The 21,890-nt window shown below is 36.4% G+C and overlaps 1 protein-coding gene across 3 annotated transcripts in view; it reads left to right on the forward strand.

Moving 5' to 3' along the window:
- Positions 1 to 21,890, forward strand: part of HBS1L (HBS1 like translational GTPase) — a 68,922-nt gene that overhangs the window by 12,890 nt on the left and 34,142 nt on the right. For 2 of the 3 annotated variants that reach the window (XM_040058306.2, XM_040058304.2), the window contains exons 3-4: positions 1,064 to 1,201; positions 3,308 to 3,502. In XM_040058306.2, the coding sequence (XP_039914240.1) occupies positions 3,334 to 3,502 (169 nt within the window). In that variant the 5' untranslated portion in view covers positions 1,064 to 1,201; positions 3,308 to 3,333. Of the gene's footprint in view, positions 1 to 1,063; positions 1,202 to 3,307; positions 3,503 to 4,120; positions 8,735 to 21,890 lie in introns of those variants that run through there. The other variant, XM_040058305.2, reaches the window with a different exon arrangement.

Raw genomic sequence — 21,890 nt, forward strand, 5'->3', positions numbered from 1 at the left:
TTGGATCTGACCCGCTGTGACTGTGATGTAGTGTGTGAACTCTGGCCAAAGGAACTGGAGATAATTTGGTCTTTAAAACTCTGATCCTCTCCCATCCTGTGATTTCAGTGATGCAAATGTGCAGTGTGTACTTTTTGCTCAAGTATAGACTAATAAATAGCAAAATTAATTCTTCCCTGTGCACAGTAATTTTCCTAAGAACTCTCTGTGTGGAAGCTTCAATTATAAATAATCAGATCTAGATTGTATAACAATCTTAATAGTTGTTTCAGTTATGGTGATTGAGTATGAAATGGTGTGTATGCATTTGGGAAACAGTTGCTAAGAGGTGCTACTTCTGGATATACACCTGCTTCCAGTATGGATTTCAGAGCTGGAGAGAATATTACATGACATGAGGCAATTTGTTTACATTATGCTTTGCACATTTCTGATCTAGTATAATGACTGGGGCTCTTGTTCAGCAAGGAGTTTTGTCTGTGTATGCCTTAATGTTGCTAAATCAGAATGAAACCACACACTTATTTAAAGTTTTGTGTGAGTATGCGTTTTTACTCATGGGCTGTATTTCTAATGAAATTCCAAGAAAGAAAGGATGTATTCAACTCTATTAAATTCTTATCAGTAATTTAACTGTCACATACTGTAAAAGCAGTGTTAATTTCATGCTAACTCATTAAAATTTAAACTGAGTTTAAAAATGGTTGTGTAACGTTCTAAAGACATTAGGCCATAGGTTTGTATCGAAAATACAGTTTTTCCAACCTGAAGTATAATCTTTTTTTGTAATGATGAACTGTGCAGAATTATTGCATTCTATGGATACAAGAATATTGCGCAGCTTGTAGCTTCACTGTAGTGGCAACTTATTTATATTCTAGCATGAGGTGTTGTCTGCTCTGTGCAGTCCTCAGGTAGTAGTTACTGTAGTGTCTCACCACCCCCTTGAAACCACTTCAACAGTTCAGCATCCTAACTTATTTTACCTTTAGTTAGGTTTTTCTTTTAAAGGAGGAAAAAACACTTGCCTTTTTTTTAATGCTTTGTTTTTTACCTAATGCAGCAGCTCAATTTATTTACTCCAGACGAGACAAACCAGCCACGTTTGCTGAGCCATTAGAAGAAGAATATGGCTATGAAGGTACCGATGCTGCTGCTGATTGTTTTACACCCACTCATCAGTTGACTGAAGTTGACAGAGGTAATTATAGAAAACAACTATTAGAATAATCTCTTACATGAATTAAAGATTTACTAGACTAGGCTTAAATTAATGTTTCTTACTTGACTGGCTTTGCTTGCAATTTTGGAAACTTGTTATAAAGCAATATCCTTCAGTGGTCATTCTTCAAGTTTGTAACTACCTTTTGTGTACTAGTTGTAACTTAGTTGCATACATTGAAATGTGTTCTTATTTTCTTACTAGAAATAATGAGATCTTATGTAAGGTGGAGATATTAGAACGACTGTACTGACAGCTCTAGTCTTGACTTTTGAATATTATAAACTGAGTCTTAGAATGGTTTTGTTTTGCATTCCAAATTATAGCAATTAGCAGTATTTAAGAGGTTTTCAAAGTCTCGAATTTCCTTGAAAGAGTAGCCAGTGTTCTGAACAATCTTTTCTTAACCTGTTTTGAATTCGTAAGACTTTTGTTTCCATTCAGTCTTACAGCCATGAATTCCACGTTACAAGCTGAGTTCTGAGCTGAGTGGTTGGGGAAAAATACTGGCTTTTGTTTTTTAAACTTGCTGCCTAGTTGCCTAATTACTTGCTTTGTGAAAAAGATTCACAGATCTCTTTTCTAGTATTAATACAGGTTTTAATGTTTTGGAAATAATCAAGGTTATTTTTAAAATGCTGGAAAGAGCAGACTAAAGTGTGTTGAAATTTGGTACTTTAAAAAGTTGCAGAAAATTCAGAGCAGTGAATTAGAAAGAATTTTGATCCCATGTCAAGTAAATTGGTAGAAGTTAAACTAATGCTTAGAGATATGATTAAATATGATACATTGGGGAATAATATACGTGTTTTTACAGCAGAAAATAAAGCTGTGGAGGACAATTTGAAAGAATGACCCAGTATAATGGTACAGGTGATCTAGACAATGCAGTCCTCTGGCTTTGCAGAACGCTTTTGACAGACTTAATCAGTTAAGTATTGGAGCAGGAAGGAAAGTAACATTTTGGACTAAAAGATATCTGCTCAAGATATACTCAAAATATCTGCTTCTACTGTGAAAACAGCACTGGTCTCACAAGACCTATTATGTTTGGTACAGTATGTAGTGTTGGCCATTAATGCAAAATTATTGATGTAACCAGGATGGCTGCAAAGAGTTTCACAAGGCTGTTCTTGTTGAGTATTAGATAGTAAAATGGCAACCAGCACATTGTGCAGGGCTCTGCCCGTACTTGTTTAGCAGGGCAAATGTCTGGGGAAGAATCACTTGCTATTTGAATTACAGGTATAGGGTGCTAATATAAGTAACCTCACGGAGGTTGGAGTTCTGTAGTGGTGATGTCCCTTAAGCAAGCTTCTTTAAACATCTTCCAGGAGGTGTTCAAATAAAAATATGTAGCTGTCTTCCTGTTCTTCAGTTCCAGCTTTCTGAAATCTGAAATGGCAGAAGCTAGAATTTCAGGGAGATTTTCTTCTGTTCTTTAGTGTTTACATGGCTTCCAGTGAGTGGAATCCTAGTGAATTTTCAGTCTCTTGTTGTACAGCCAGTATCTTAGTAAAGGTTTATCGCAGAAATAAGCTCCACAGAAAATTGATTTTATCAGCCAAAAAGATATTGAGGTCTTAGGTAAAGTAAAGATTACAGGTAGTTTGAAATCTGACATGTTGATCCAGGTTTTCAGTTGTTAAGGCCTGAGGACCCTGTAAATGCTGTTTTACTTGGGATGTTAAGTGTAGCATCTGTAAACGCTTAAAATGTGCTGTTCAGTGGGATTCTGCATTGACTTACAATATTACTTTGGATGATTTTAAGGTGATGATTTGCGTGTCTTTGAAGTTAAGGTACTTATGGCATCAAAATATTTCAGTACTGGGACTTTCTAGATTAATAAATAGTCAGTAATTATGTTCTTTATTACGATATCTGAAATAGGTCAAATATTCTACAGGATGTGGGAACAAAGTCTGTCAGGGCAGTAAATGAAATTGGAATTAATTTCTAAAGGTTCCAACCCTTATTGTAGTATTTTTCCCTTCTGTTCACTAATCAGAGGTGTGGTGCTAGTGGTTAGGCCATTGAAGACATATTTTTGGGCACCTCCTAACAGTAGTGTGTTTTTTTCAGCTCGTCTTAATTCATGCCTTGATCAAATGAGAGAAGTTTTGGCAGAGTCCATACCAGAACAAGTGATGGTGCAAGCAGTACTGGATACTAATTTTGATGTTCAAAAGGCTCTGAATCTTGTGCTTTCACAAGGCAGTAAGCAAAATGTGAAGACCAAGAATAAGGATGCTGTGATTTTAGCAAAGACTACAAAAGGTATGCTTATATTTAATTGTTTACATTCAAGGTGATTAATTTCTATCAACGGTTTAATTTGGGCTTTGCGAACTGTGAAGTCACTTATCATTGTAATAGTCTATATGCGTTCTAAAACATTTAAAGGAAAGAGCTTTTCTTGAGATAGAAATCAAAATAATACCTCAGTGTCAGTTTAAATTCAAGCTGCGACCATCTGCAGTTTATGGTAGTTTCTGATTTATAATACATGACTTAACTGAATTAGTGCATGTCCTTAAATTCAGAAAGCTTCTTTAAATTTTTAGTGTTTCTGATATTTATTTGGTAAACTGACATCTCCCATTCCTAGTATCTCCCTTTTTGGGTAGTGTCTATACAGTAGCTTTCTTGTTTTGATTTGTACCTAAATACTTGTAGTCTTTACTGGCAGTCTCTGCCAATTCTTAAAGTTTGTTAATTCAGTAGATACCTGTAGTTTAATTGTAGAACATTCATTACCTTTGGATGGCACTTAGTAATTAAATGCCTTTTCATGTTTCTTGATTTTTTTTTGTTGCTGCTATCAACTTTTAAAAAATGGGATATTTCGTTGTGACTGGACTTCCATTTGAAAATTATTGGCTATTGTAAGGTAAGGAGACTTACATTGTTGTCCAGAAGTGTGTGTTGATACAGACAATTTTTCTTGTGCAGTAGACAGTTTTGCTGACAACACCAACAAACCTGGGTTTGGAAACTTGACAGCCAAAAGTGATTCAGCTCTTTATTCTTTAACTACAAATTTTGAAAAATCCAATACACCTTCACATGAAAAGAAAGGATTGAAATCCTCTTCACTTGTTCTGTCATCAGCGTTCAGTGGTTATTTGTGTAAAGGATCATTTGGTGAACCTGTGGATAAACAGTCAGAGAAGCAGCTACCAGAAAGGGCTAATGCAGTAAGTTTGGTTCCTGACAGTCAAGATAAGTACTCTAGCATAGGAAGTAACTCATTGAAATGCAAGGAAACACAGGACTTGAAATCCTTGCTGATGCAGAATGTGGTTTGTGATTCTCTGAGTCCTGAACACAGCATTCCTCTTGTTTCCTCAAAAACTTCTGATTGTAATAGTAATGCAGATTTTTATAGTCCTCCATGTTTAGCAAGTGCTTTAGGAAACTTGGCTCTTGATAATGAAGTCAGTCATACTGTAAATAAAAAGAATGAACTTCTTGAAAATTTTTCTTCACTTGCACAAAGCAGAAGGCAAGAAAACCCCTCTTCAGACATGTCTGCTTTGCCAGTGTTAAGATCTGGAAGTACATCATTGGCTGACTTGCTTCAGGAGCACCAGGAAAGCAGTGCTAGCCACTGTTACTCTTTGGCTGATCTTTACACTCAGTCGACAGCAAGTCTCACTGATAGGATATTGGGAACCTCATCATTATCACAACTAGTAAGTCAACCCCAGACTTCAGGTGGGATGCCAGAGCTAACAGGATCTTTGTCTTCTCTAGCCCTTTCTAAAGTTTCTCCCATAAAGGAGGTTGAGAATTTATCGCTCTCTGATTTAATAGCAGAGACTATTGAAATAGATAAAACTGAGCAAAGGACAGACTTGCCTGTGTGTGATGTAATTGAATTGAGGCCCTCCCAAGGAACCAACATTGATTTAAGTGTCCTTGTAAAAAATGCAGCTATATCTACAGAGAAAAGTGTGGTAGGACAGTTAAATACCTTAAGTCCCGGAACAAAACTTTTAAAAGAAAAACAAGGAAAGTGTTCTGGTTTTGCCAAAGCAAACAGAAAACCCAAAAAAGGGCATGGTCTTAAGAGGCAGGATTTGTCCCTTTCATGGATAAAGGCGCTACGTGCAAGACCTTCAGCTTTTGCTTTAACCTTGTGCCTCCATTATCCTCCAAAGGTGTGCAAGCGGCGCGCAGTTGGGATACATAAAACTTTCCTGTACAGTAGACAAGTACAAGATGTAAAACCCAAGGAAACGGGTCCTATAGTAGCCATAACACCATTTGATTTCAAATCAGCATCTCCTGATGATATTGTGAAAGCTAACCAAAAAAAAGCTTTTACAAGACAGTGATGGGGGGAAAAAAAGAGCATCAGTATTGATATTGCATTATATTAAAAAAAAATATAGGACCTCTTTAAGATCCAGAATTGATTTTTTTTAAAAAAAATTTTTTAATTGACATACTACAATTCTTGCTGATAGGTAGAAATTTATATGTGGACTTTTGAAATGTTGCACTGAATATCTTAATTTTTGTGTAATTTTCACTGACAGTTAAACCTTTTTAACTTTTGGAAAGCCTTGAAGTTTACTGTACAGATACTGCATGTACAAAAATCTGTAAACACCATTGGACTTCTGAAATACTGCTCTGGGTGTTGAAGATACAGTTCATTGAGAAGAACAGTGAATTATTATTTTGTAAAGTAATTTACTTTTGCTATATGGTGTATAGTTTGGGGAGCAGGAACCTCAGTTTATATTACAACAGTTTTATTAAATGTTCTTAAGGTTAGATTTTCTGATAAAGGTATGTTATTAAACTGCCTGTCTTGTAATGGATGTTTCCAGTCAATGTCATTTTTCTATCTTTATACTGATCACACTATTACAACAGAAATGCCTTTAGATTTTAAAAGCCTCAAGGACCTCAGGTTTTGACAGCACTGGTTGTGGTAGTACACGTGTATTTTTTTGATAGGACCAAATTTGTAGGGGAGCAAGCAATTAAATTGTTGTTGTCTCCTCCTGGCTCCAATTAGTGATCAAAATGTGATATCCAGCATTTTAAACCAGCAATTTTATAGGTATATACATGCTGCATGTATTTCATAAGAAGTTTCCCTAGGATTCTATTGTTAATTCTCAAGTCTTTCAGAGAAGCACTGAAGTATCTGTTCTTTTCAACTGTAGCATGAGAGTCTTTGCTCAATGGAAAAAAACAAAAGTCAGGCAAAGCCTAAGTGCTATTTGTGTCAGCCTCTTGTCTTTTTTGAAGAAAACTTCCTTTAGAAATGGAAACGCATTCTCTTCTGCTGTTCGCACCGATTGCTGTTACTTTGCATATTTAGATGAAAGATCCAAATCAGAACATTCTGGACTTACTATGATGCCCTGTTATTCAAATTAGTAGCTGCATGTATGTTTTAACTTACATTTTAGTACACATTTTGACCCCTAATATATTTCTAGTGTCATTATTTTAGATGCAGAACAGCAGTAAGTTCAACAGAGATACTGCTGCAACTAGAAAAATGTGTGTCCATACACTTACGCTAAACTTGGCAGCTAATATGAAACAGTAGATATAACTTTCATCTAGTTTTAATCTAATATTTGTTGAGCATATTGCATCAAAAAAGACAAAAACCTTTAGGTTTATTCCTGACTTCTGGCTGCACTATGATTTTGCTTGTAAATAAAACAAAACATGTTCCAGATCTCTCAGGTACAAATTTAATGGTCTGTATATTTTGCTTGTTTGTCTAGTTGATGCATTTGTCATTTAGGACTAAGAACAGTGTGATCTTTGACCTTGTGAATGAAATTAATGTTTCTTACCCTAATTAATAAAAGTTTTATATAATGACAGTGCTGCAGTGTTTATGTTCCAGCTGATGTGTTAATCTATTGCAGCCTATTTGAGTTCCTTTAAAGGGTTAAATAATGCAATCCATTGTACCTACTATGATCTGACAAGTTCATTAGCAGAAGCATAATTGATTTCCTAAGAAGACTTTCTATAGAAGTCCAATGGATACCGATTGTAATACTGGTGGTTTTATTGATTAGTCATAGTAGCAAATTCTACTGTGTCAAGAATATGAAATGCTTTTCAGTGTTCTGTTTCTCTGCAGTTAGTCCAAGCTTCACCTTCCCCCTGCTTAAAAATTCAAGTCAGTTTTTCCTACTGACCAAAGGGTCCTATTACAGGACCTGTAATTGAAGCTCACTTTCCCCAAAATTATGTGTATTTTTCTAGTAAATAAATTCGAATTTTTCAACATAAGATATGAGTGAAAAGTTTGGCATTGTCATGCCTCACCATTTGTAGGTGGTTTTGCTTTCCTGTGTTTCAAATACTCCAGAGGATTTGACTAATGTTAGTAGATATTTCTAATACTTGTGGGTCTTTTAAAATTGAATAGCTTTGCTTTCCCATCTTAGTCTTATTTTCTCTGTATAGCTTCTCTTTGGTTTTGGTCTGTTTTCGCATTCCCCTTGCTGCCCTTATTTGCATAAAACTTCTTAGCATTTGTAATAATTTTAGAGCATGAACTGGTCATACAACTAAGTGTAGGTCCTGTGGATACCATTGGAACAAGTAGTAGGGGGCAACGCGTAGTACTTAAAGCTCAATTTTGGCATAGTTTTCACGCAGATTAAAGCTTGAACAAGTGGCTGAAGCCAAAGAGCATCAGCATTGTGTGTTTGCCATGGCTCTTACTGTGGGATTGTTACCTAAGTAAACAACTTGGGATCTTGTTAGGTAGCTAGATTTTCATATATAATTACTTTTTCATTGGCGTTTGACTGTGGTGTTAGTGGTCTTGAAGGAGCAGTATATGCTGTTCAATGTGTAAGCAGTAGGGGAGGGATTTTTTCCTCAGTTTGCAATCCTGAATCTGAAGTAAGCCTTGAATTAATACAGACCTGCAGGCTGAACATTGGAGAAGGTACCTAAGTGGTGGATAAACCTGAATTCCAGTTAATTTTCAGCAGAGATTTATTTTCATGCCTAGACAGTTTTATAATTTTTCTAAACAAAAAGTATTATGTCACTATATTTGCTTTTTAAATCAAACAGGTATTTCAGTAATTTCCTTAATTACTCCTTTAATTCATTACTGAGAATGAGGTTGATGGTATCAAGGATAGGTTTAATTGTCTTAGAATACTGCATGATATGGTATGTGGCATTTTTGTGTAACAACTATGTTTGACCTTTGCACTGAAGGGTTTGTGCCTAATGAATGTTAGAATTCTGGTAAACTAAATCTGCCTATTTTATGCTTGACACAGTGAGCTTATTTTCTTAATTTATGTATATAATTCCCCTCCCCATTTTGCAGCTACTGTCTATGTTTGGCTAATATGGGTTAATTGTGTTTCTTGCTTTGTAATTCACATATTAACATTGCAAAATACTTGTCTGTGTTTGCATATATACAGAAAAAGGTAATATTGAAGTGCATAGACATAGTACTACTGTATACTCATAAGGCATTTAGTACATAAAATTTATTTTGTGCATAATTTTTAAATGGATGCTGACTATTTTTAATACAAAATTGACTTATGGTTGTTGCTTTATGTATGTAAATAAAATGCATATTATTAAATGACTGAGTTAATTAAAATTTCTTGTTAACTTACCTGATAGAAATAGAGTTCTGTAATGTTTGTATCTGTTGTGGAAACAGACTCCAGTTCTTGTCTAGGTTTGCATGGGCATTCTTTTCACAGAAGATTCCTTTGGAGAAAGTAAGGAAAGATCTATTTGGACAGTTCTCAAGATCTTAAGTTTCTCATGCAGCAAGGTGCTTGAATTTCTAAAACTGTTGCACAGTAGTATTTCAAAATGTTATTTCTAAGAGAGTAATTCGTGCAGGAAGGTAGTCTTTACAGTTTTGTGTTTTGCCCTGTTTCCTTACTCTGCCATTCAAAAACATTTTTCTGTAATCAACAACTTCTGAAAATCTGCACTTAGGCAAAAAGTTAAACAGCAACAACTACTACTGCAAAAATGAATATCTGGACAAAAGATTTGTATGAAGATAGGATATGACTTGTCTTTTTATGAAGCATATGTAATATTTTACAGTGCCATTATACAAGGGCACTAGTTTACGTTTATACAAGAGCTGTAGGCTAGGGTTATACGAACAATCAGTCACATCTTTTTCAAATCCAAAATGCTCAACTTCTCAAATTTTTAAAATGTTTTTGTATTAGTTTTGATTATGGATCAATATTTCAAGCAAATATTTCATCACATTGTAATTCATGTAGTAAAGGTAAACTTCCTAAAGTGCTGAAAGGTGGTGCTTCTCTGTTTTTTGGGTTGTTAGGTGTGTGGGTTGTGTTTTTTTTTTTTTTTTTTTAATTGAGTTGAATTTTTTATGGCAATCTTACATGGGGTTTTTTTTTGTTTGTTTCATTTTGTTGAAGTGTAGAGAGCTGATAAACTTATTTTTATGTTCAATTTACTGTGTCCAAACTTTGAATTAGATGATGAGGAAATGTCATTAGTCCAAGTTACCTATCTGCACTGGAGAACAATGTGAGGAAACAAAAAGCCAATGCTGATTTATTTATTTAAGCACACTCTTATCTTCCCAAATTGCTGCCTCAGTGCACTTCAATAGGAATGGGTCTCTATTTTAGTATTGCTATGTTATGCAGCAGTTGCTCCTTTGTGTGGTCCATTCAAGTACATCATTTTACCAAAAAGTAAAAGCTAATTGCAGTTTGTGATTTTAGGTGATTCTTGAGATGAACAATCTGTATGAAACTGCTCATCAGCTTCTAGCATCATCATGGAAGTGTTCTTTTATCTGGTTTGTAGATTCATTAATCTAAGTCTGCTTAAAAATGGCCCATTAGAAACCATTGTCAGTGACTTCTGAGGTATGTCAGTCATTTGTTGCTCAAATAATTGATTAGTATGCTTGATGTTGGTAGAATTCCTTCAGAAAATAACCCATTGCCCATTACGTTTCTGGTAATAATAAGAACAGAAGAGGACTAGAACTTGTGAAATGGTTGTAGTCTGTAGAGATTAAAATGATATTTCAAAGAGAATCCTTGAACTATTTTTTAAGCATTAGATTTATGGCAACATAGTGAAAATTATTTTACTCCTTTTATAATGAGATTATGGAGAATTTAGAGAAGAGTTGCTCGTGAAGTACTTACTCATCATCAGTGAGGTCCCAGCTGACTGGAAGCTGGTGAGCATTGTCCCGATTTTCAAGACGGGCTTTAAGGAGGGCCCCGTAAACTACAGGCCTGTCAGTCTCACTTGAGTGTCTGATAAAGTTATGGAGGAGATTATTCTGGGAGGTGTTGAAAAACATCTGAAAGACAACAGTCAGCCGTCACAGCCAGTCTGGCTTCATGAGAGGAAAGTCAGTAAAGCTTTTGATATTGTCTCTCACAGGATCCTTCCGGACAAAATGTCCAGCACCCAGCTGGATAAGCACATTGTGAAATGGGTGAACAGCTGGCTCATGGATTGGGCACAGATTTATAGTGGGCACAGTTTATAGTGATTGATTATAGTGAATGACATCAGACATCTCTAGTGGGGCTCCATCCTCCATGCTCTTTAACATCTTCATAAATTACTTGCTCATTATCCCTTCCAGTTCTGTGTCCAAGTTCCCAGACAATGGAAAACTGAGAGGAGCTGCTGACTCCCTCAGAGGCAGGGAGGCCCTGCAGAGAGACCTCAATAAATTGCAGGGTTGAGCAGTCACCAACCAAGTGAAGGTCAACAAGGGAAAGCGTCTGCACCTGTGGTGGGACAACCCTGGAAGTACGTACAGATTGGGGAATGAGATGCTGGAGAGCAGTGCCATGGAAAGAGATCTGGAGGTCTTGGTCTGTGGCCAGTTGAACACGAGTCATTGTGCCCTGGCAGCCAGGGGGGCCAACCCTGTCCTGGGGTGCATCGTGCACAGCATGGCCAACCCTGTCCTGGGGTGCATCGTGCACAGCATGGCCAACCCTGTCCTGGGGTGCATCGTGCACAGCATGGCCAACCCTGTCCTGGGGTACATCGGGCACAGCATGGCCAACCCTGTCCTGGGGTGCATCGTGCACAGCATGGCCAACCCTGTCCTGGGGTACATCGGGCACAGCATGGCCAACCCTGTCCTGGGGTACATCGTGCACAGCATGGCCAACCCTGTCCTGGGGTGCATCAGGCACAGCATGGCCAGCCCTGTCCTGGGGTACATCGTGCACAGCATGGCCAACCCTGTCCTGGGGTGCATCGGGCACAGCATGGCCAACCCTGTCCTGGGGTGCATCGGGCACAGCATGGCCAGCTGGGCAAGGGAGGGGATTGTCCTGCTCTGCTCTGAGCTGGGGCGGCCTCACCGCCAGTGCTGGAGGCGGTTCTGGGAACCACAGCATAACAACATTTTAAACTATTTGCATGCAGAGGAGGGCCATGAGGATGGTGAAGGGCCTTGAGGGGAATCTGTATGAAGAGCAGCTGAGGTCACTTGGTGTGTTCAGCCTGTAGGAGATTGAGGGAACACCTCATCCCAGTTTGCAGCTTCCTCATGAGGGGAAGAGGAGGGGCAGCCCTTGGTCTCTGTGGTCACCAGTGACTGGACCCGAGAGAATGGCCTGAAGTTGTGTCAGGGGAGGTTTCAGTTGGATATAAGTAAAAGGTTCTTCACCCCGAGGGTGGCTGAGCACTGGAACAGGCTACCCAGGAAAGTGGTCACAGCACCAGTCTGACAGAGTTCACGAGGTGTTTGGACAATGCTCTTGGGCCTGGTGTGATTCTTGGGGATGGTGCTGTGCAGGGCCATGAGCTGGACTTCATCCTTGTGGCTCCCTTCCAACTCAGAATATGCTGTGATTTTGTGATTTATGTCAATGTATGGAGGTAATAGCTGATGAAGACGGACATTATGTTGATATTTTGAGTCTTTTTATCCTTAACATGAAAGAATGGAAGCTTAATACAGATATCTTGCTTTTGACTGGTGGCGTATGTTCTTGACACGTATAGCATTTCTCAGATGTCCTTTGTTCTAGTATTAGTGATATTCAGAAACAGCAGTTTGAAACACAGTAAGTTGTTCTCACTATAGTCAAGACAAGCAAAGAATTTTGTTTCTGGAAATGTAGCTGGTGTTTTCTCATGTTCTCTGAGAAATCTTTCTTAAAATTCAAACTTATAAAAAGTATTTATGTGAAAATGATACCCTCAGTGAAAAAGAGCTTCATTTTCTGCATTTTCATTTCATATCTGCATGCGTTTTTTTCTAGCTAAACTGCATTTTCATTTCTTTTTGCTTGTGTTAGTATTACAGAACAAACAGATACTGGTGATTGAGCAAGGTTCTATTCCATTTCAGGCACCATTAATGGAATTGTTAACCAATTTATGACATTCATATTTTTGATTTTAGTGATGCTTGGGCAAGAAGGAGGTCAGATGTCTGTAAATGTGCAGTCCTTGCAGGAAATAAAAAGTGCTGTGAGCTGGGTCTGGTTTGATTATTCTTGGGGCAGGAAGGAATCTAGAGTTGAGTTGTCTGTGATGGCACTGGCTATTTTGTTTTATGGCAATTTCTCAAGAATAGCACCAAGAACAGGTCTATTTTTATAAATACTTAATAAGAAACCAACTTCACAGTAAAGAGTCAAAGTTGAAAGTAAGGCACAGGAAGCTTTACTTACCCAAAAGAAAAGAGTAAGAAAAGCCTTACTCATGACATGCCAGATAATCTAGGAATAGGGCATGTCTTACATTTAAGTCTAGGTTTGTAAATACTGGGCTTTCCTACTTTTTTCCTCAAATAGAGAAGCAGTTAATAGATGTTAATAGAGAAACAGGTATTTCTTCACTGGCGTGCATTTTTGGTTTGTGCTTTTTATTAATTCTGCATATATTCAGGATTTTGACATAATACAGTGTAAGCAGTTTCAAGAAAAGCACAAATAAAATTGGCAAGTGCTTACCTTGCATTTTGTTAATGTTTCTTTCCATTTCCTGATTTTTTTTTTTTTTTTTGCCTCCTTTATAAGTATCTTCCTTAATTTTTGCTTTACACCAGTAGCCAAAAATCACACAAACATCACTCAGTTGAATGCAGCAAGATTTGGTTGTGGTTCAGAATGATAGGTGTTTCTCTTTCCATGGACAAATACTTATTAGTCTTCTGTGTTTTTATGTTGCTGATGGACATGGTGATAACAGTTACTTCCTAGTGCAAAGAGTCAGAAGGCAGATTATTGTGCTTTAACAGATAACTTTTATCGCTTCTGGTTGTGGTTAATGACAAATGAAGTTGGGAGCCTTCAATGACAAAAAGAAACCCCCAAAAAAACAAAACAAAACCCCCAACCCCCCCCCCCCCCCAAAAAAAAAAAAAAAAAAAAAAAAGCCAACCAAGCAAAACCAGATGAACTGATACCTTTGGATTTTATTTATAGGGAGAATTCCAAAGAAGAACAAACATCCTGAAGTTTAATGGTGATGTACAATATATTTTCATTGGCTTTAGAGTTCACCAGGTTTTACTGTCATTTATCATACGATATCAGGTATCATATCAGATACCTGATATCTGATATCATATCAGACTCTGATGTTTGATTTTGCTCATTGGCAAATCCATTGTTTATACATCGGTAGCTCAGAAGTTTTTATTCCCAACTTCAGTTGGCTGTGGTAACTTTTCTGTAACATGACAATTCTCAAATGCCTGCTATAGAGGACCTGTTGTAATTAATTATACTCAGATATGTTGTGCTTTCAGTCTGTGACGAAGAAGATGTGTTCTTTTCTCAATGAAAATGGTTGAAATCTGACATGATATGTCTTAAATCATGGAAAGTAAATGAGAATTTATGACTTCCGTGTTTTGGGTAAGAAAAAGACATACACAGACTTTGTGAAGTTGCTGAATCTTGACACAGAGGCACTGTGTGGGTTTTAGAAAGGAAGTGGCTTATTTCAGGGAAAAATGTGTCACCAGCCATGAAAAGCTTTTTAAAATCCTTTGAAATACATTTTTGAGATTCTCCTTATACATACTGTACACCTACACTGGAAAAAGTGACACTCCAGGCTTTTTCTGAGTTTTCCTTTATGGTCCTCTAACACTAGTTTGGTTTACTTTTGTCAGGACAAAGTGTAAACCAATACAAAGTCAGTAATTTCTGTAGTTGACTGTATCATGTATGAAAATTGGGTGTTTTGCTTGGAAGCTAAGAGAACTTTGATGAAACTAAAAATTATTGTGTCCTTTTTAGAACTTTGGGATTCCAGAAGATCCAGAGATCCTGGGGAAACTGTAGCTCTACTTGTTCTTACACTGTCCTGTCTCAGTCCATTCAGGTCACAATAAAGATCAATTATCACTTGTTTTTCTCAGTGTCCTTAGAAGGAAAAGTGAAGAATTTACTAAATTCTCAGGTGTTATCACTGGCTTGTCAGGAAGGTATGATTTGAGTCAGACTTTTAAAAGTCCTGTCTAACAGATGAGCCAATTACTTCTGCTGTAGTGCTATCATGTATCAATTTAAAGATTATTAATCCTATCTGAAGTTTGCGCTTGAGTACTCAAAGCAAAGCTGTCAGGAATGCTGACATGGTAGTGTTTTGCAGTTGAAAACGAATGAATTTCAGCTCTAGAAGCTAGTAAGACATCTAAGCGTTAGAAGTGGCATATCCAATCCAAAATCGTGGGAGGAAAAGAAACAGATTAAAATACATTACGTACTGGTAGAAAGGAGTTTGAGTGCTGACAGGAAACCTGGGAAAATTCAAAAAATAAGTTAAAAGTAAAAGCCCCAGGATGGTGTAAAAATGGAAGCTTTAAACACAGAATTACTTCACAATGTCTGTTCATGCTAAGTATCTTTCACTACCAGTACTGGACCTTCCGTAGAAAATTTCTGTCATCCATGCAAACTTAATTTCTGTACAGTCTTCTGGGTGTGTTTCTGCAGTATTGTGGATGATTCAGAATTGTTACAAAGCATATTAGTTGCATGGTCTAATGTATTATGGCACGTACATATCAGACATAACACAAATGCCGCCACTTGTGTGCCTCTAGTTACACTTGAATTGTTTTCTTCTTGGGTGACAAGACCAGACTCATTTTTCATCATCTTAGCTTCTGCATTCACAGCCTTTCAGTCTTCAGCATGGACACTTAAAATGTGTGAAGTACCAGTTTCCTCCCTTCTGTTATACTTGTGATGATTGAAATTGCCATTAAAATTAAAACAGATGAGTCTACTGACAGGAATTGATGCTTAAAATGCTGAAAGCTTGGAAAACTAGCTGCATTTATTGTGGAAAATGCTTGTGTTTGCAGGAGTTGTAATGCCATATTGTCAGAGACATGGAAGAGCTTTGACTGATTGTTGCATCAGTTCTTTTTCTATATTTTTACTGCCTATAGAAGCTCACCCTAGGTGGAAATTTTGTATCTAATTAATTCCAAAATATGAGTTGAAGTTATTTTGGGTACTCCTTGTTCGAGTCCCTGCTGCAACTTCTTGTGGTTTTAGAATCACATTTTCCTATTTTTAATGTTTTCCTCTTCCCTACTGCTGACCCACATAAACAGGAAAATGACTAACTTTGCTTGTCCATTAGGCAAGATGGCATAACTGTGTATATATACCAAGTGCTCTGCTTGAGTTGAAAAAAAGGAAAAAATAGTACTACTCAAAGATCTTAAATAAACATTTTTCAAGGCAGAAGTGTGCTTTAAATTTGATGCTTTTGATGCTATTTTTATGATGTGAACAAACTATTACAAGATTGTAGATGCTATCTGTGTGCTTACAGGTGCTACTGTAAATGTGAAGCATAGAGAAAAACATAAAGCACTGGACTCGAGTGCATGCTATTTCCCTTCTAAAGTCATGATAGAGATAGAAATGTGCTGCTTCAGGCTGACGAATGAATTTTTCTGGCATTGATTCGCATCTGATATATCTTCCAAAGCTTGCCTAAAACTATAGGCTATACTTTACTATATTCAATTTTGCTTATAAACTCAGATAAGTGTCTTTTTATAAAATCAGTTTGTGACTCTGAGCTATTTTGGCAATGGAGAATAGAGCCTGCAGTATTACGTTTTACATTACATCAATATATACATTGTTATTTTCTAAATAGGGGTCTCTTTTTCAGATTATGGTAATACTAGGTTTTAATTTTTTCTAGTCTTAATTAAACAAGTTTATCTTTGATAATGCTGGAAATCAGATACGTTTGGCTGATGCCAGATGAGTTCATAGGAAAATGTGGAGTAAATACATTTTTAGGTAATAATATATATGTATTGCAAGTGTAGATAAGTAATGCAGATAATGTAAAACATGTTGCAGTTAAAAAGAGAAAACATTCTTATGCTGAAGTGTGGTGCAATTTTTATAAACTTTTCCTAAATTTTATCACAAAACAGGTAGGGTTTTTAAAGTTCAATTCTGTCTTTCTCATATATGTCCCTCTGTGCATGTCAAGTAGCTTTTTTGTACCTTGCTTACTTCAGCTTTGCTAGTATCTGCATTGCAGCGATTTCCTTGATAAATACAGTTAGCACTTAATTCTAGGATTTTATATCAATTAGCCACTCAAAGCCTACTGTCAAGTAAATCACCAAATTATTGGTAGGTTCTCTAAATCCATGTTCTTTGTTGCTGGTAGCATCCATAGTGTATTCCTTAGGGAAATATGTCTTTCTGGTATATAATCTGTTGTAACTAGGTGTTTGTACAAACTGTGCAGCAATGGTCCGGAAAACTTTGTGGCTCTTCAGATAGCTTAAGATTAGTCTCTAAATTTGTAGTGATAGTTGTGTGTTCTTTTTTCAGTTGTATTTTTTCTTTTTTTTTTCTGCTAATGTATTGGTTTTGATACTGTGGAGGTTCTGGACTGTAGATAGATTAAGTACCTTTGATCAGCCTACTGCATTGATGCAGCTTAAGTTTGTTTTGCAAGTTCGATTCAGAGATATTTAGCAGTTTCACACCTAGCATTCGAATATTCTTTGGATTACCAGTAAGATATTTAAATAAGAAAGAATGCTAAAGTTGTTATTTTTCTTTGTATTTTTAGTAGCCATTACTTCCTTTTCATTTCTGCCCTTCCTCAAATGTACTCTATTTTTGAACAGGACAAGATGACTGTGTGGCAAACTAATTCTGTTTATTTAGGAAATGAGTAGAGTGCCTTCCATTAGAATTAAAGGAAGCAGCAAAAGTAGATGTTGAATGAAGCCTGTTGATCTTACAGTGAAGACAAACAGAATTTCACAAAAACAAACTAGAAGAAAATTATGTGACAGTAAAGTAGTATCAAACTTCTTTATCTAAGAGTTTCTGTCTCAAGCTTTGAGAATGTGGTCATCCTCTACTGTAGATGTATTTGGTTGTTACTTGTCTTTTGTTAAAGATAGCTGCTGTTGAGTAAGTTTGTGTATGATAATGGAACTTTCATCTGTGTAGCACTGAGGACAAAACTGAGCTTGCACTCTTTCTTTCCAAAAGGCAGGACTTGCTTGAGTTTGGGAGGTACATGCAAAAAAAAAAAAAAAAAAAAAAAAAAGTGTCCTTTAGAGCGCATGAGTATCTAGAAAGTCTACGAGCAAGAGATACTAGTGGTGATGTAGCTAGTGACAGAAGAAAAGCTGAGCTTTGAGTGCCAGTAGTAAGGTAGAATAAAATACTGGTTCACCAACATAGTTGTGAGCGGTCACATGTGGAATAACATGCCGTTCACATGCCCCATTATGTTACGGACAAACTACCAAGAACTAGCAGATAGGAGTGTGACTGGACTTGAAGCCTCATTTACCATTGTTTCTCCTCTGATGTTCCACCATGAGTGCCAAATAGTATTGAGAGGACAAGATGTTTAAAGAGGTATCTAATAAAAAGTAGGGAAAGCATTCTGCTACATAATAGCACATTGTGAAATGTAATCTCTAGTATTGAATGGTAGGTTGTGAGCATATTGTAGCATATTGGTGATGCACCTACAACCTTTGATTTCATGATGTAAGAGCACTGAAAATAAAATTAAGCTGGAAGGAGGAAATCTTAAGTGTTTTCTCCTGGTATTATGTTTTTAAAATTGAATCCCTCCACTTAAACTGTCCCATCTACGTGGAAATAATTTGTAAATCTAATATTGAAAAATAATTTTAGTTTGAATCTGATATAAGAAAAAGTGTTAAACTTTACTTAGGCTTTTCTGAAATTTCTATGAAAGAATTGTGATCTTGTAGTTATTTTTTTTAAACACCCCCCCCCCCCCCCCACCACCACCACTTAATATGTTGATGTTAAATAATAATGCAAAATAGAACCAATAGCACAAAACATCATCCCTTAATCTGAAACCATGGAACAGTTAAAGTGGGGAAGAGTAAGTTTATCAATATTAGTCTTATTTGGAGAAAAATACAAAGGAGAAGCAGCACCTTGTTAATTACCTTTCTTGATTCTCTTAAGTGTTTTTGCTTCATTATTTTACATTTAATCCTAGTACAAGAAGCACTGTTAAAGGGTGTATATTCACTCAGCATGTTTCTTTTGAACAGATTGCGTGAAATGTTTAACTTGACCTAATTTATATCTGCAAAGATCAATGTATTTTTAAATCCTTTTGTTTCTGATTTTTGTTTCTTAGCATTTATTCTTTCTGAATGGTATAAATTTGAACATTTAAGATTTTTATCTTTAAAGTGATTGTTCAGGTGGCTTTTAAATGTATGCATTTAACTGCTAAAGATTCAATTTTTAAAAATAACCTCTAAAAGTTAATCTATTATTTAACTTTTTACAAGGTTATACATTTTCAATAGCTGCCTAAGTTTTGGATTAAGAGATTAGTTGGAATAGCAAAAGAGGTAGAATTTTCAAGTTACTGTACTTTTGAGCTATTCTATTTTGTAAAACTATAAATACCATCTCTCCTACTCTACCATATTTGATTACACCTCTGGTAATTAGGGGCCTATTAGCTTCTAGGTATGGGGGTTCTGTATTGTCACCTGTCACCTGTCAGAGGTACCTTTTCCATCATTCACGTATATTATTAGTTCATGTGAGCTTTTTAGAGTAGTTAGTTATTTACCTTACATAAAGTCTCTGTGTGTGCTGCTACAAGTACCTGCTCTGAAAAAAATTGCCGTAATCTTGGGGGCACACGGGCAGACCCTGTTCTGCTAGATTTCTTTAAAAAGTGAGAGCAAGTATTAGGTGTAACATCTTAGTTCCTATTTCACTTCTTATTCTTGGGCTTACCAAGCTAGTGACCTTGCATAGAACTCAACTGTTTCTGAAGGTGAGCTTTTTCAAATGTCAGTCTTGTATTTTACTGATTTTATCTCCACTGGATCCTGCCTTCTAGCATCATTACTTCCATTCTGGTTAATGCTGTCTGCTTTTTCCTTGTCAATTTCCTCAGTTTATTAAAATTGCTCCTGATCAAGAAATCCAAACACTAGACATTGCTTTTTGACAGTTTGGAAAATGACTGTCTAATTTATTTGGTCAAAATAATACCTTTTAATGATTATTATTTTGAGATTTAAAATTGCACACTTGTTTTCACTGTATTAGAGAGAGTTTTTTTGTTGACAATGATTTTTTTGTTGTTGTTCTTGTATCTATTGTAGTTTTCAATATACAGAACTGTAATACTCTTTGGTACATTTTTAATATTATAACTATTTAGAGTATTATTTATATTTCAGAAGAAAAGGTTCTGGAACTTTATTGGTCTTTGTTCCTTAGTATCTATTTATTCTGTAGCAGTTTTCTTTCTTAGTGAAAGCAGCACAATGCCCTGAAGCAATTCTTCTTGAGTTCAAATTTCCTCTATGGGTATGGACTGTGGAATTCAAGAGGCATTTAAGTATTTGTAGCAAAAATGCATCTTAGGTCTGCTTTGAGTTCTATATATGAACAAATACTGAACACAAAGATGGTTTTAAACTGAGGCTCACGCCCAAATCTGATTTATAGTTACAGTGAAATGCATTTCAGTGGGAAGGTTGTCTCTTGCGTAAGTAGAAGAAAAAAGCCCTCCAAAACATCAACAGTCTGAACATTTTCTGTACTGTGATTGCTGTGATATGGTACCCATATCATCCACAGTTTCTGTCAGAGTAAAGACTTTGTCCTTAGTTTTTTCCAGATCCCAGAGAAGTACCCTAACTACTGGCTTTGGAAGATGTCTCCATCTATGCTGAGTAGGAGGTGGTGGGCATGGCAAGGACGATCAAGAAGTCCGTTTCATCAAACCAAAGCAAAACCCCTTGAAATACAAACTATTCCACATAATGTACTTCCGTCTTTTCAGTTCCATTTCAGCTGGCAATCCTATACCTCCACTCCTACTGTCTTTACCTGTAATGAAATTCTAGTAAATACTGTCTCTTCCTTTATCTTCATTATAGGTAAAGCTTTCAAAATGGGAGTGTTTGGCTGACTTTTTGTAATATATGTAAGTAGAACATGTCTATTTTTTGTCTTTTTAAGGGGGGAAAAAACCCACAAACTGAAAGGGGACATCTCTGAGGATTCTCTGTTTGATTAACATACCCTTGCAAGCAGAAATGCAAAAGTCAGTGTCGATCAGTGAGTTTATCTCTTGTACTCATGAACAACTCCTGTTTTTTGTTATTAAATGCATTTGTATTTCAGTTTACACTAAGGGATAGGTGTCTATACACAGTATTATAAGTAATTGCTGTACTGCTGGACCTTGATTTGTTTTTTCTTTTAAACTATACTTAACCTGTTGAACACTTGCTTCTTTAAAATCACATCTTACATAAGCCCCTGAACTGCTTTTTTTCAGTAACTGATACATTTTTGATACATGATTAGGCTTTTTGCCTTCTGAAGCCACCAGTCTTCTGCTCTGAAACGTGCTGTCTGCATTGCCATCCCCGAAGTCATGAGGAGGATCTAGTGTGATTGTAATGTCACCAGCAGAGTGAGAGGGTTGACAATTCAGAGAACCGAAATTTAAATAAGGCTAGTCTTTAGCTAAACTTTAGCTAGTCCTACCTAGAAGTTCTTACCACACGAAAGTTTTGCAATTTTCTGGAACTTAAAAATGCTAGAAGTATTTGCAGCTTTAACAGGCGTGTAGGGCTAGTAAGTACATTTTCTTCCGCAACTTTGAAAGGCTACCTCATTAAGTTTCTGAAGAAAATTTGCAGAATGGTTGTGGAAAAGTTAAACAAATGTAAGATGACTTTACTCTTTAAATTTTGCTTCTATGTTTTTTGTGCTCACCGTTCTTAAACTTCTGTGTCATACTGGCGTAGTTTTAGTGCATAGATAAAAGTTGTGGATCAGGAAAGCTTTCTTTTTTAAAAATGCCTTGCACTCCTTCAATACAATCAACAGGAATGTACCTGAATAAATAACGTTGACATGTAAAGGGCATGCTGTAGTTTCTGAATCATCTGAATGGTGCGCAGGCAAATAGCACCATCCTCTGGCATTATAACATTAGTTGTGAATTAAACCTGAAATTGTTATTTGTTATTTTTGGAAATTCGATATAATTGTAATAGAATGTACGTAGTGTACTTTCAGTTTTACATACTCATTTTGGGCCAAGGTTTAACAGAAATTCTGGTAATTTGCATGGACTCTGT

The sequence above is a fragment of the Hirundo rustica genome, chromosome 3 (assembly GCF_015227805.2).
Source record: "Hirundo rustica isolate bHirRus1 chromosome 3, bHirRus1.pri.v3, whole genome shotgun sequence".
In the NCBI taxonomy this organism is placed as follows: domain Eukaryota; kingdom Metazoa; phylum Chordata; class Aves; order Passeriformes; family Hirundinidae; genus Hirundo; species Hirundo rustica.